Raw genomic sequence first — 15,755 nt, forward strand, 5'->3', positions numbered from 1 at the left:
TTTCCTGTTTGTAATAATCTGAGAAACTTCCCAACCATTTTACCTCTAGTAAAGTTTTTTTTTTTCAAACACATAACTATGTGCTGTGGATTTGGTTTAAAATTTAAGTGAAAGTTTAAAATATGGTACACATTACCTGGCATATAAATATTTAATGGACATTAGATCCTGGCCCCTTTTGCCTTCCTTCTCCAATTGATACACAGTGGATGGTGAATACCCAAAACAGAGAGTTGGGCCAAAAGAGGACTGTGTGAGCCAGAATCTCAGGCTTACCAACAATCAGTGTTTTGGACACACCAAGGAAAGAAAGGCAGGCAGGCAGCTAAGAGAATGGGGACGGAGGGAGGAAAGGAAGTTCACATAAAATAACAGTAGAATTTGAGGCTGATTAAATATGAGTTTTATATTTTAGTTATTAGGATCAATACAAGTTTAGCCATTTTTGTTATAAAGAAAAGTATCTGAAAACAAACCTAGGAATTTAATGGTTGAAGTACTTTGCCTTAGAGAACTAATCAAAATAAGACTAACCAAAGAAAAATATTTACTTATGGTTTGTTAGTGAAAACATATGCCTAATGTCTATGCTACCTTCTTATCCATTCTTCTAGAAGTTATTACCTGCTCTTTTCCGGAGAAAGCTTGAGTTTCTTTTTTTGTCTGAAGACCTCCAAGGTGACATTCCAGAGAACCACCTTAAGGTGAGAGTAAGCCCTGGAGCCCTCTGTGTACTCAACCAGTTAAGCTTTCTGACACTAACAAACTGTTCTCCAAGATGTGTTTTTAGGGAGGCAAAACAGAGAGTTTAAAAATGGGGTAATACAGGGCTGGGAATATGGCTCAGTGATAGAGTGCTTGCCTAGCATGCATGAAGCCCCAGGTCAGTTCCTTAGTACCACATACGCAGAAAAAGTAGGAGGGAAGTAGCACTGTGTCTCAAGTGGTAGAGTGCTACCCTTGCACAAAAGATGCTCAAGGACAGTACCCAGGCCCTGAGTTCAAGCCCCATAACTGGCAAAAAAAAAAAAAAAAAGGGTGGGGGGACTGGGGTAATCCACCATGAGGTGGATTGTCCAAAATTATTATATATAACTTGAATTTAAACTGAAATGATTGAATTTTTGTTCAGTAGATGGTAGAGAATATGAAGGGAGAGAGAAACTGGAACTTGATGACTACCTTTTCCTATTACAGATACACTAAACTATAGTTAATCCTTACAACAACTTGCTGGGGCAGATTCCAACTAAGTATTATCTGTATTTATATAACATATATCAGTTACTACTTCAAATGCCTGAGGTATGCTCTGAGGCCCCAATTTCTTTTTTTTTTTTATTGTTTGTTTGTTTTTGTGGTACAAGGAATTAACTCTAGTTCTTGGACATGCTAGGAAATTTCTCAGCCATTGCACCATACTTCCCAGGCCAATGACATATTTATAGTAGAATTTAAGGTGGAAACTTGCACTTGTGAGTTCTGTCACATTCTTGCAGTTAATAAGGAGGCATCTCTGAATGGCTTCAAAGACTAGATAGATCCTCCTGCATTAGCTTCCCAAGTTCTAGGATCATCAGCATGCACTACCTTGCCAAGGGTAAACCTTTGAAGGATACATTCAAACAGAAAGGTTTTATGGAAAGATAAGAAATAAACGATTCCTTAAGAATGTCTTTACTGCCCATGGGGCTGGGAAGGTGGCTCAGTGGTAGAGCACTTGCCTTGCATGCCTGAGGCCCTGGGTTCGATTCCTCAGCACCACATAAGCAAAAAGAAAAAAGCCGGAAGTGGCGCTGTGGCTCAAGTGGTAGAGCGTTAGCCTTGAGCTGAAGAGCTGAGGGACAGCGCCCAGGCCCAGAGTTCAGACTCCACGACTGGACCCAAAAAAAAAAAAAAAAAAATTCTTTACTGCATAATACCTAACCAGACTCCATATGAATTTACGGTTTCCAATTCAGGCCTCTATACACATTTTGGGGGAAGTGGAGAGGGACCAGCTTGAGCATGGAAGCCTTGAACAGTTCACTAAATTCTTGTTAGTCTCAATCTTCCCATTCGTTAAAAGGAGAGAATAGTAACATGTTCCCCTTCAGTTTATTTGATTCTTCTATAGAACATGGTAACTAGAATATAGTAACTCATACAGAAATGTTTGCTAATGCTACTAAACTCTCAGCTAATATAAGTAATAACATTCTGGACATGGCTATCCCTCATCCCTTTCTTCATTCTCAACTTAGGAGCTGTATGAGACTTTAGCACAAGACCCAGTAGACCCTGTGCCTTGCAGAAGTCAGAGGCAGGAGAATTGGACCCCATGGCTCAGCTCCGAAGCTGAGTTTCTACTCTGGGATCTTCTGAAGCAGGCACCCTTGCTAGCTCAGGCCCTGTTGGAGCTCCTGCTTGGGGAGGATGATGGCACCAGCCCCTGTCACTGGCCTCTGCAGAAGGCACTTGTGGACCTCATTCGAAAGGCACTGCGAACGCTGCAGGACCCTGCCTCTGAGCCCTCTAGAGTAGTTGATGCCATCTATGGAGCCCTGCGGACTCTGCGTTGTCCTGCAGAGCCATCTGGGGTTGAGTTGTGTGTCCTGTGTGAAGAACTCCTGGAGGCCTGCAGGACTGAGCGGAGTCCCCTACAGGAGGAGCGGCTGCTCAGCTGCCTTACACACAAAGCTGGACGTAGCCTGTTATCCCTCTACAGCCACACATATGCAGAGAAAGTTACAGAAAGGCTACCAAGAGCCACAACTTCAGGAAAAGGTATGTTCCCTTTGCTGATTCATGTGTTTTGGTAATTTCAGTATACCAGCTTTTCTGACTGGTGCCTTGCTTGTTTAAGACTACTAACAGGAGAGGCTGAGTAAAAATGATGAGATGTGCTTTTCCTTTCTTCTCCTTCCTCTCTCCCTTCCTTCTTTCCTTCCTTCCTTCCTTTCCTTCTTTCTTTCTTTCGCCAGTTCTAAGGCTTGAACTTAGGGCCTGGGCACCATCCCTTAGCCTTTTTTTCGTCGAGGTTGGCATACTGTACCAATTGAGCTACATCTCTACTTCTACTTTTGGTGATTAATTGGAGATAAGAGTCTCTTGGACATTCCTGTCCTGGCTGGCTTCAAAATACAATCTCAGATCTCAGCCTTCTTAGTTGCTAGAATTATAGGCGTGAGCCACTAGCACCTGGCCTTAAGATGTTCTTTTCTAAAAGTGCCACTTTTCTAGGGGCAGATAAAAAAGTATCATAATAGACTTTGCAGGAAAGAACTCTCCAGAAGCTTCTGAGAGAAGAAAAATGTCTTTAAGATAAGCTGTAGCCAGGTACTAGTAGCTTATACTAGCTACTCAGGAGGCTGAGATATAAGGATTGCCAGCCCTGGCAGGAAAAATCTGTCTGTGAGACTCTTATCTCCAATTAATCAACAAAAGCAAGAAATGGTGTTATAGCTCAAGTGGTAGAGCATTAGCCTTGAGCAAAAAAGCTCAGTGACAGTGCATAGGCCCTGAGTTCAAGCCCCAGGACTAGTACATACACACAAAAATAGTGCTAACTTGTACATCAGTTAGTTTTTCAAATGGACTCTGATATAGGAAAGAAGAGCTCTAGGTTTCCCAATAACCCTGTCTAGTTTGTTATTCAGTCTCACCAGATCATCCAGATCCTGACCGGGTAATGCTGGCCCTCTTCTCCACTCCTGACCCAGCCCAAGCCTGGAAAGTGACCTTTTTCTACTGCCTAAGCAACAACAAGCACTTCCTTGAGCAGATCTTGGTAAGTCAAATATAATTATTCTTCATCATAGAAGGACCCAGAAATCTCCTTGGGTTTTTCCATACTACAATTCTCTCCCACTCATCCATCCAACAGCTGTGTATTAGTAATGTCATTTGGTTCTGTCCTTCCCATAGTCCCAGGGTAAATAGAGGAAGGTCTGGGAACTAGTTCCCTTCTTAATTATAATTGTAGTTACTCTATAGGAAATAGGACATTGGAGATGTGTCATCTTTCCTGGAGCATGTGAGAAAGAATCATGGCAGGATTATAATTTTTTGTTGTTGTTGTTTTTTTTTAATTTTTTTATTGTAAAGATACTATACAGAGGGTTACAGTTACATGAGTGAGGTAATGAGTACACTTCCTCTTGAACATTGTTACCCCCTCCATTGTTTTCCCCCTACCATCCCCTCCCTCCCTCCCTTCCCCGAGGTTCTTTTTTTTTTTTTTTTTTGATTGTGATTGAGTGATTACTTAATTTCCGGAAATTCACAGTATTGTGGAATAATGATGCTCATTTAAAGTCACAAGTTCATTCTAACTTTCCTGGAGCAAATTGTCTATCACAGTCTGTAATATATAACGGTGCTCACATGTTATATACCATATATGTGATCAGCAGCATGGGGATATTTGGTAGTGGTTCAACCAGATGTGTTGTTGTTTTTTTTTTGGGGGGGGGGGGTTTGGTCTGATATTGGGAATTGAACTAACGGCCTCAGGCTATCACTTAGCTTTCTCATTCAAGGCTGGCACTCTACTACTACTTGAACCACATCTCTACTTTCAGCTTTTTAGTGTTTAATTAGAGATAAGAATTTCAGAATTGTCTGTCTGCGATGGCTTTAAATCTCAATCATCAGATCTCAGCCTCTTGAATAGATAGGATTACTTCCATAAGCACTGACAGGTATTTGATTACTGTTTTTCCTTCTAGGTTACAAGTAAACTTCATTTCAACAGATATTTATGAATCTTATCCTGAGTACCAATTGTTGAGCTAGGAACTAGGATCACAACACAAGTCAGTCCCTGACTTCAAGAGGCTTAAGTGTCTCATGCTTTTGTGAACATTTAATTTACTTAACAGTCCACTCTGTCATATCAGAACTGCCCCTGCTGTCCTAAGAAGTTTCTTTCCCAGGGTTGGAAATGTGGCCCAGTGCTTGGCTAGCATGCTTGAATCCCCAAGTTCAATTCCTCAGTACCACATACACAGCAAAAGCCAGAAATGGTACTGTGGCTTAAGTGGTAGAGCGCTAGCCTTGAGCTGAAGAGCTGAGGGACAGTGCCCAGGCCCAGAGTTCAAGCCCTACAATCAACACACACAATCACAAAAAAATTCTTTCCCAACTGAGCAGCCAGCTGGAATTCATTCTTTCTAGTCTACAAAGCTGCTTACAGCAGCCTTCTTTGGTTTGCAGGTAACAGCACTAACTCTGTTGAAAGAGGAAGATTTCTCAAACCTAGGCTACCTGCTTGATAGAGAATTCAGGCCTCTCAGTCACCTGCTCGTGCTCCTCGGCTGGACACACTGTCAGAGCCTTGAGTCAGCTAAGAGGCTGCTCCAGACACTCCACAGGACCCAGGTATCTGGCACCCTGCACCCAGCTTCTCCACAAATGAATACCATGAGGTCTCAAGCCTAAGTAGAATGTACGGTACCAAAGTTAGTTACAACACTTGATGCTAGAGGCCTGAGTCATCTCTTTCTTCTGTTGTACCAACACAGGACCAAGGCTGTGATGAGTTCCTCAGGGATGCCTGTGATGGCCTATGGGCTCACCTAGAGGTCTTGGAGTGGTGTGTCCAGCAGAGCAGGTATAACCCCTTTGTGGTCAGCCCCCTGCCCACCATTGGGCACACTGAGCCCCGGGCTCTATCTGTGTGGCCACACACACAGCACATCAGTGTTCTCAGTTGATATTATTAACCAGACATGAATAATTGTTCCAGGTATTAAACCAGGAAAAAGAACACATAAATAATCATTACCTTCTCTGTGACCATTCAGTTATAACTAGAAGATAATTTCAACATAAAAATAATTATTTTTTAAAAAATAGCTCCCCATTCCTAAGTACTTACTCTATCTGTAAGCCCTTTACATAAATGATAAAGCCTCAAAATAATCCTATGAGGTAGACAATTATGTTCTTAAAGGTAGGACACTGACGGCCAAAGCCATTAAAATAACTTAAGCAAAGTTGCACAACAAGTTAATGCCATCCATATTCTTAGTCACATTGTACCTTGGATGAGTCACATTTTTACTCAATAAATGCTCATTGAACTATTTTGGAAGCCCTGCTTTCTCCTGATAACTTAGTCTATCTAGATTTGAATTCCTCTGTTGTTCTTCACCTACCTCCCCAGAACCTGAAGCAGGATTGGCAGAAGAAGTGGCAAAGGGACTTTGCCCAAAGTCAAGCCAAAGATGCTTGTGTCAGTGCAAAGACTGAGACAAGATAGATATTTTTCAAAATTTACCTGCAGGCCCTTTCTAGACCCCCACTAGCCAGAAAGGCAGTCCTTTCTAGAAAAAATAGAGCTGACTCAATGGATGTACTTCCCCCAAGGGTAAAGAAATGGTGAATTGTATTCTAGACCTACTAAAAAATCATGTTTAAGGAAGTAAAACCTGTGTGGCTGGGCCAGAGAGGAAGAACAAGAGGGAACAGAACAGTAATGTCTTTCTTAAAAACAGTAATGTGAACTGCCTCCTCCCAATTTTCTCTTTCAGTCACCCTATACCAAAGAGAGATCTCCTGTATCATTTACATGGTGGAGACAGCCACTCAGTGCTCTATTCTCTCCATCACCTTACGAACCTTCCAGGCCTCAGGGAGGAAGAGGTTCTCAAGCTCTTACAGAAAGTACCAGCCAAAGACCTCCCTCAAGAGCATGGTGAGTTGGCAATAGAACACTTGAGACAGGATTCCCTCTCACAGAGCTCTTGTACATTTCATCCCGCATCAGATTTATCTACATGTTATTGTTGAAATATCTGTCAAGAGAGGGGTCTAAGCTGGGTGCCGGTGGCTCTCTCCTGTAATCCTAGCTACTCAGGAGGCTGAGATCTGAGGATCACGTTCAAAGCCAGCCTGGACAGGAAAGTCCATGAGACTCTTATCTCCTATAAACCACTAGAAAACTGGAAGTGGCGCTGTGGCTCAAGCAGTAGAGTGCTTGCCTTGAGCTGAAGAGCGCAGGGACAGCGCCCAAGCTCAGAGTTCAAGCCCCACAACTGACAAAAAAAAAGAGGGGGGGGCCCCTCTGAGCTATCCTTGTTTATCCCAGTCAGATTATGGAACATGGAAGCATTCCTCACCTTCCTTGGGGAGGTAGAAGAAATATCCCCTGGACTTGATCTCACATCCTTTGTCCTGTGGAATCATCTTAGGAACCACTAGCATATCCTAATCACTATGAAACAACTAGAAACTTCCCTCTGAATCTACACCATAACCAGTGTCAAGAGTTTGTAGCTATTCTTTTTTTTTTATTATTGTGAAAGTACCGTACAGAGGAGTTACAATTACATGGGCAAGATAGTGAGTACATTTCTTATCAAACATTGTAGGCTCCTCCTTTGTTTACCCTTCCCATCCCTTCCCATCTTCCCTCCCCCTCCTACCCAATCCTCCCCCCCCCCAAGTTGTAAACTTCATTTTTGACATGACAAATTGTACTTCTCATGAGTTTATAGCTATTCTTGTTGAGTGGCTTCATGCTCCATAAGTTTTGTCATAGTACATTTTGTACCTTCTTTTCCTCCCATATCTCCTTCATATCTAGTGAACAGATCAAGAATTTTAGAGGAAAGACTTGCCTAGAACACTAATGAAAACTCATTTTAGCCTTTGATCTTTGAGTAAAATTCAAGACCTTGGTTTTTGCTGTCAAAAGTCACAATATAGTATAATCACAACCTGCCTTCACGGGCCAAGAATACTCAAATATAAAAGTAATCATCTTCCTCTCTGACAGTAGATGTTTCCCAGTTTGATGGTAATGAGTTTAAATTCAAGGCCTCTTCTTGCTCAGCTAGCTTGGTGTATGCTTTAGCACTTAAACAACACCTCAGTTTCCAGAGATTTGCTGGTTAATTGGAGATAAGAGTCCCACGGACTTACTCAGGCTGGCTTTGAACTGTGATCCTCAAATCAGCATCATCAGTAGCCTGGCATGAACTACTAATACCCGCCTTAATTTGTATTTCAAAAGTTCTGCCACTGATTGTAAAACCAGTGTTACCACGTTCCATGTTTGTTTCTGGAAAAAAAGACAACTTGTTTATCAGATTTTCTGAAGCATCTAGATTTCCGACCCCCACACACAAGTACAAAAGCTTTCCAGAGAAATATTGTAAGTCTGATCCCTAGTAATCCACTGAGATACACATGACACTGAACTTGAAAAGGCTAAAAGAAGAGAAATAACGGGCTAAGGTTCAAGTACTGGCCCTGGACAACAACGCCATGTAGAGGTGGTGAGACATGTAGATGCAGGGTTGATGGAGGAAAATAATTGAAGGGGACTAGTGTGATGCTGAATAGGAGAAAGGTCTGGAAAGGAACACAGATCAGACTCGCAAAAAGTAAAAAGGGTAAGAACTTACAAGTATAGTTTCTGCTTCAGCTCATGACTGCTGCTTGTGCCTGAAAAATATTTAACTCTAAAGCCTATTTCTCTCTACATCTCAGATTCAGCTGAAGCTTCAGTCCCTGAGCACCTGAGCCAGTGCCAGAACCTGACACTCTACCAGGGTTTCTGTGCTATGAAGTATGCCATCTATGCCCTCTGTGTAAACTCACATCAGTACTCCCAGTGCCGAGACTGCAAAGACAGCCCTTCTGAGGACCTGGCCTCAACTGCAGAGCCATCCAAGGACTCTCTCCCCACCCCAGGTGCCGTACTCCCCAATCCTTGGCAGATGCTGTGAGCTCCCCCCAGTGTTTCCTGTGGTTACCTTTTCTCACCAGGATTGAAGGAAATGACTAGTTTAAACTTTAATGGAATTTGATCACTTAGTATAGTGTTTGCCAAACACTGTCTTTCTTGCTTGCTTGTTTTCACATTTCACATCACACTGCAGTTTTTACCAAGGCAGGCAGCTTTTTCTATGTATGTGCATGCATACATATATATGTGATATATAAACCGAAACTAAGTTTTATTCTTCTAAAAGAACACTTAATGATTAAGTTGTGGTTATTTTTCTGTTTTGTATTTTTTTTCCTCTACTTATGTAAGCTTGGGTTTCAATATAACCTAACGTAATCCAAGCTAACCTCAAACTCTCAGTCCTTCCACTTCAGCCTCATGAGTACTTGGCTTACAGACAGACACTACATCAGATTTCATTTCATCCTTTCAATGCAACCCTCTAAGTTGATTTCAATGAGTTGTAATTTGTAGTGTGAGAAATGCCAACCTAGTGGCCTATCCTCCCTTGTTTTTCTTAATAGCTTCTCATTCCTTTTTTTTTTTTTTTTTTTGCCAGTCCTGGGGCCTGAACTCAGGCCTGAGCACTGTCCCTGAGCTTCTTTTGCTCAAGGCTAAGCACTCTACCACTTGAGCCATAATGCCACATCTGGCTTGTTCTGTGTCTGTGGTACTGAGTAATCAAACCCAGGGCTTCATGCATGCTAGGCAAGTACTCTACCGCTAAGCCACATTTCCAGCCAATTATTGCCTATTATTGCTCAGTTATCTCTCTCTTACTTCGGAATAGACATTCACTTCTGAGCATGGGCAATTTTTACTACAGAGTGTTTTCTTGTAAGGTCTAGACAACTTGGGATCATACGTAAAATAAACTGAGGAGTAGGGCATGATGATATATATCTTTAATCCCATCACTTGAAAGATGAGGTAAGAGAATTACAAGTTTGAGTACAGCCTGAGCTATATAATAAGAGTCTGTTTTGAAGGAAGGAAGGAGAAAGGGAGAGGGAGAGAAGCAGGAAGAAAGGAAAGGCGTGGAGAAGAAGGGAAGTGGGAAAGAGCGGGGGAGTGAGAGGAAAAAGGAAAGGAAGAAGAGAAACAGGTGTGAGGACCATAGAGTCTGCACACCACCTTCATTACTGGAACTAAAACATGAAGTATCTGTAACAAAAAAAAAGAATTATATTTTATTTATTTTTTTTTTGGGGGGGGAGTATGGTCGTGGGGCCTGAACTCTGGGCCTGGGCGCTGTTCCTCAACTCTTCAGCTCAAGGCTAGCACTCTACTGCTTAAGCCATAGCACCACTTCCAGCTTTTTTATTTCTGCTTATGTGGTGCTGAGGAATCGAACCTAGGGCCTCATGCATGCAAGGCAAGCACTCTACCACTGAGCCACCTTCTCAGCCCCAAGAATTATAATTTAAAAGCAGAAACAAAATAACAAGTGTTCAGTGAGCTATACTTTTTAATTAAAATAGCAAAGTCTTCCTGCCAGTCATGAAGAGATCTGGCTGGGTCATCTCATATTTTTCTGATTGTTACTTCAGTTCCCTTAAGCCATTTTAAAAAAAATAAATAAGTCTGAGCAGAGGGTCAGGGTCTGTTGCATTAGAGATAAATATCAGAGCAGACTAGCTGTTCTGTGTTCTTGCTTGCTTGCCAGATTTTTGGCTGATCGAGCACCCTTCTGCACAGATGTAAATTTCTTCTTGCTAAAACAAAAATAAAGAAATAAGTTTAAAGTTCTGAGACTCAAGTCCAGCAAGCCAAGTTGCTAATGTGTGCGTTCTGTCTTTTCACTTCCTCTCTTTTCTTCCACCTGCATCTTTAGGTGCTTCTCATCTCTTCTCAACATACCTGGCCAAGTGTCAACAGTACCTATGCAGGATCCCTGACCCTTTGTGCCTGGAACTTCTTGAAAACATCTTCTCATTGCTCCTCATCACCTCTGCTGATCTTCACCCAGAGCCTCACCTGCCGGAGGATTATGCTGAGGATGAGGACATTGAGGGGAAAGGCTCTTTGGATGTGAGGTCCCCATCTGAGAGCCCTCAACACATAGCACAGCCTGACAGGAAGTCAGAACACAGTTCCCTAGGCGCCCACAGGGGTCATGCACATTCAGTGCCAAACTGCCTAAAGACAGAGCTCAAAGATGGTTTCTCAGAGCCTCATGGGAGTTGCTTTTTGGATCTAAAGCACTTTATTAGTGGCAGCAGTGGATTCCTGGCTGATGAATTTGCAATGGGGGCCTTCCTCAGGCTTCTTCAGGAGCAGCTGGAAGAGATCAGCAGCCACAGCTCCCCTGAGAATGCAAACCTGCTAGAAGGCCAGAGCTGCTTAGGAAGCAGAGAAGGACTGCAGACCCGCCTGCACCAATTTTCCAAGATTCTCTCTGAGGCCCAGTGGAGATATAAGGTGGTAACAAGCAACCAAGGTTCAGGTAAGAGAAAAGAATAGAACTGGTAGGTCTAACAAGTTGGGAGGAAGTAAGGTAGGAGTCATAGGCATCACAACTCAAGATACCACCCCAGCAACCAGCATCAAAACACTGGTATAGTGCTCTCCGTCTCAGCACTCAGGATAGGTTATCTCCCTGTTCCCCTAAAGGAACTGAGTCAGATCAAAGGGGATCACTCTCCTTGTTTGCTGTTTCAGAGAAGCAGCCATCCCGAAGATACCGGTCCATTGCTGCACGGCACTCTAGTCTCCGACGGGGTCGGCGGACAAAAAGAAGCCGGGCAGGTAAACTGAAGAATTCTCTTTCCTCATGCCTCATTTCCATACACCAGGCAAGTGGAATACTACCTCTTCAAGCTGGAACGCATGGTCAGAACAAATGAAAGTGTTACAAGATTAGTGCCACCCCCCATCCCAAGTTAACTCTTGTTAATAGTCTCTGACATATCCTCCCAGAAGTCTTCCATGCAAAATACATACATATGCATATCCTTTCATGTATACAGATGTATTATATATATTACATATATATGTGTATGTGTGTGCGTGTATATATATGTGAAGAACTGCCACCTGCTTTTTTTCACTATATTCTTTTACACATACAGATGGGTCCATACTACATATTAAGAAAAACTGCTTTCTCCTAACATTTCAAAGGCTACTTACTATCCCATTGCCCTGTATACACACAGCTGCTCATAGACATTTCAGTTGTGTCCAGTTTTTCACTATTAAAAAATAGTGCTACAGGGGCTGGGAAGGTGACTCAGTGTTAGAGCGCTTGGCTTGCATGTATGAAGCCCTGGGTTCGATTCCTCAGCACCACATAAGCAGGAAAAAAAAAAAGCTAGAAGTGGCGCTGTGGCTCAAGTGGTAAAAGTGCTAGCTTTGAGCTGAAGAGCTGAGGGACAGCGCCCAGGTCCAGAGTTCAGGCTCACGACCAGACCAAAAAAAAAAAACAACCTTATGCATAGTTGTGTATACTTCTGTGAGTTTAGAGTAAGTTCCTAGCAGAATGGCTAGGTCAAAGATACTGAGTGGTAGCACATACCTATCATCCTTACTATTCAGGAGACAAAGATGAAAGAATTGCAGTTCAGGATCATCCCAGGCAAAGTTTTCTAGATCTTTGCTCATTAAACAAGATGATGTAGTGACATGCTCCTGTAATTCTAGCTAGGGAAGGGGGAAAGAAAGAGAATCTAGGTAGCCGCAGGGGAGGTGGGGGAAGGCTCTATCTGAAAAGTAACCTTAAACAAAAGGGGATTATAGACATAGTTAAGATTGCAGAGCACCTATCTAGCAAGCACAGGGCCCTAAGTTCAAACATGGTACCATCAAAAATAAATACAATATATACTGATATTACCAAATTGCCTTAGAACTCAGTGTAAAAAGGTAGGCCAATTTATATTTCTAACAAATATGTGATTGCCTCTTTACATATTGACTATCATTGAGTAATATCAGATTATTTTAAATTGCTAACAGAATAATGATATTTCATTGTATAATTTTTATAGTTTGAAATTTGGGGGGGGCCTGGGGATTGGTCGAGGGGCTTGAAATCTGGGCCTGGGCCCTGTCTCCCAGCTCTTGAGCTCAAGACCAGCACTCTACCACTTGAGCCACAGCTCCCCTTCCAGTTTTCTGGTGTTTAATTGGAGATAAGAGTCTCACGGACTTTCCTTCCCAGGCTGGCTTTGAACTGTGATCCTCAGATCTTAGCCTCCTGAGCAGCTAGGATTACAGGTGTGAGCCACCGGCGCCTGGCTTTAATTTTTTAACCTTTATTAGCCAATAACATTTTTCTGTGCCTATCAAATCATACCTGAAGACTTTTTTTTTCTTTTGCTGATATTGGAGTTTGAACTCAGGGCCTCTCAATTACTCAGTTTGTTTAATCAGCTGGCACTTTATCACTTTCTAGTCTAGCTTCTTTGGCTGGTTATTTTGATTGAAGACAGTTTCTCAGACTTTTCTGCTTCATCTGGCTTTAAACCATAATCCTCCAGATCCCAGCTTTCTGAGAAGCTAGGATTAACAGACTGGGCATAAGGTCCATTTTTCTATTGGGCTCATCTTTCTTATTTAATTATAAAAAACGCTTTATGTAGAAAGGAAAGCATGTCATTCTGTACTATTAAGTCTTTTTCTATTTTGTCTTGCGACTAATAAGTTCCTAGAAGAATTAAATGTAGTGGCATTATTTAGGAGTGTATTTTTAAATAAGAATTGCCTCAAGCAAAACAGTATTACTAGGTATCTTGAATGAGGCATAAACTAAGCCTTTGCCATCAAAGAATCTATAATATACCAACATACCCAGTATATACAAAAAGCCAAACTGAACTGAGGTACTACCACAAAACAAAGAATTCTTTTAGAAGGGGGCATCAGCATGGCCTCCAAAGTAATGGGGAAAAAAATTTATGAAGGCGTTGAATCTGGAACTGGGCATCAAAGAATGAGTGGGTTCCAATTAAGTGCAATAAGGAAAGTGAGTGTACTGAGTGCAGAAGAAGATGCCATAAGAGACCTCAAGGCTGATTTTCTAAGTTAGCCCAAAGCCACTTGGTTATTGATCTGGGTCAGAAGGCAGATTTTGCATCCACTTGGCCATCTAGCCCAAGAATGTACTTCCATCACCTCTTCCCTGTGATTGTCTGCTCCTTCTACAAGTGCAAACAGTGATTCAAGTGGACTTGAATGATAGAATACCATATGATCACACAAATGGACAGACAACCTTCTTGGTAAACTCTAACACTTCAGGAAATCTGGCCTTGGAAGTATTTCCTCCAGGTCTTTGAACAGTTTGGTATTTGCCAGGCCAGCTCTTATACTTTGGTTTTCCTACTTACCTTTTCAAGTATGAGGACACTTTTTTTCTTTCTTTGTACTGTTTCTTTTATTGTACTATTTTGTTTCCTGCTTCATAATTGTGGTTGCTTTTGTTTTTTCACAGTAATGCTAGTCTTAGTGAGAAGATAGCAGTTTTTGATCCTTAGAAATCACTTGAGAGTTTCAGGAGCTCTAAAACCCACAAGTTGGGAACCATTGGTATAAACTACTACCAAAGGGAACTCTGTGGTCATAATAAACCTGCATTTAACCCTTGCTATAAAAGGTATAGCTGGTGTAGTATTCAGTTTATCCAGATCTTGGTTTGTAAGCTGATATCACACTTTTTACAGTGTAAGGAGTTGATTGATTTTTCTCTTTTTCCTGATTCTTCTAGATGGACTGGACAGAGGCTCCAACCTGTCCCTGGAAAGTACAAGTAGTGAGCTGAGCACAAGTACCTCAGGTATGTGGGTCCCTAATCAGTTGTCAGATTTAAGCAGCTTTGTCCCAATAGAGCTGTCATATTCCATGGTGTAAAAACCAGGACTGAGCCTATTTAAATGCCTATGTTCAAGAAAATGGGTCCACAGACAAACGGATTTCAGCTGGGAAAAGGGAAAGGGCTGTTTACATTGCCAGTTCAGCTACTCCTCTGCAGAGAAAAATGCCTAAGAGGCAAATACACAAGAAGCAATTGGTTCTGTGTTCTAAGATGAGAGCCATGTGTTTGTCTCTTCACATGAAGGAAGGTTGTTTCAGACCTTTGGAGAAGGACTTTAAGAAGATAAGACTTTAATGAAAGGTGGCATCCTGTTGCCTTAGTTCTTGCTTTCCCTGACTGCTCACGCTCTTATGTCCCTGCAGAGGGAAGTGTGAGTGGTGTGTCTAGACGGAATGAGCTGGATGGCCAGTCACAGCCCCAATCTCAAAGTTCATTCATCCCCATGATGTTCTCCCCACCTGAGTCACTGCTAGCATCCTGCATCCTTCGTGGGAACTTTGCAGAAGCTCATCAGGTAAGGGAATCCTCAGCCCCACCTTGTCATAGGAAAGAATGCTAGATCAAATCCCTAGTTGACTGTGGCACACTGGGCTTCAATAAAGCCCAGACACCAAAACCACCCAGGAACACTTGAAGAGACATGTGAGCTAGAAAAGTAGAAATAAGTTTCTGTGTATCCAGACTCAGTCCTCAGCATCACTGATTTAGAGACGTTGCATTATTTGTGTTTTTGTTTTTGTTTGTTTTTTGTTGGTCATGGGGTCTGAATTCTGAGCCTGGGCACCATCCCTCAGCTCTTCAGCTCAAGGCTAGAGCCCTACCACTTGAGCCACAGCAACACTTCTGGATTTTTCTGCTTATGTGGTGCTGAAGAATCAAACCCAGGGCCTCATGCATGTGAGGCAAGCACTCTACCACTGAGCCAACGTCCCAGCCTGTTATTTGTGTTCTTAACATAACATTTTAACAAGATGAAAGAATTAAGCTAAAGATTTGAACCTGTAAAAAAAAAAAAAAAGAATTAAGCAACCATAATCCCACCACTGCAAAACAGTGAAATATTTTTTCTTGTACTCTTTGTTTATAGTTAAAACCATGTTGCATGTTTTACTAATAGGGTGCTAGTTCAAAACATAAGAAGGCAGAGAGCCAGTCACTGGTAGCTCATGCCTATGGTCTTTGCAACTCAGAAGGCTGAGATCCAAAGGATAATGATTCAAA

At 42.1% G+C, this 15,755-nt stretch overlaps 1 protein-coding gene across 2 annotated transcripts in view; it reads left to right on the plus strand.

Moving 5' to 3' along the window:
• LOC138809387 (zinc finger FYVE domain-containing protein 26-like) overlaps positions 1–15,755 on the plus strand; it is a 72,177-nt gene that overhangs the window by 7,139 nt on the left and 49,283 nt on the right. For both annotated transcript variants that reach the window (XM_069995901.1, XM_069995903.1), the window contains exons 4-14: positions 615–704; positions 2,244–2,766; positions 3,639–3,769; positions 5,197–5,361; positions 5,505–5,593; positions 6,516–6,679; positions 8,479–8,682; positions 10,554–11,165; positions 11,381–11,467; positions 14,427–14,495; positions 14,897–15,048. In XM_069995901.1, coding sequence (XP_069852002.1) covers positions 615–704; positions 2,244–2,766; positions 3,639–3,769; positions 5,197–5,361; positions 5,505–5,593; positions 6,516–6,679; positions 8,479–8,682; positions 10,554–11,165; positions 11,381–11,467; positions 14,427–14,495; positions 14,897–15,048 — 2,286 coding nt within the window. The remainder of the gene's footprint in view (positions 1–614; positions 705–2,243; positions 2,767–3,638; positions 3,770–5,196; positions 5,362–5,504; positions 5,594–6,515; positions 6,680–8,478; positions 8,683–10,553; positions 11,166–11,380; positions 11,468–14,426; positions 14,496–14,896; positions 15,049–15,755) is intronic.

The sequence above is a fragment of the Dipodomys merriami genome, unplaced genomic scaffold, assembly GCF_024711535.1.
Source record: "Dipodomys merriami isolate MVZ:Mamm:240054 unplaced genomic scaffold, mDipMer1.0.p SCAF_497, whole genome shotgun sequence".
Taxonomy (NCBI): Eukaryota; Metazoa; Chordata; class Mammalia; order Rodentia; family Heteromyidae; genus Dipodomys; species Dipodomys merriami.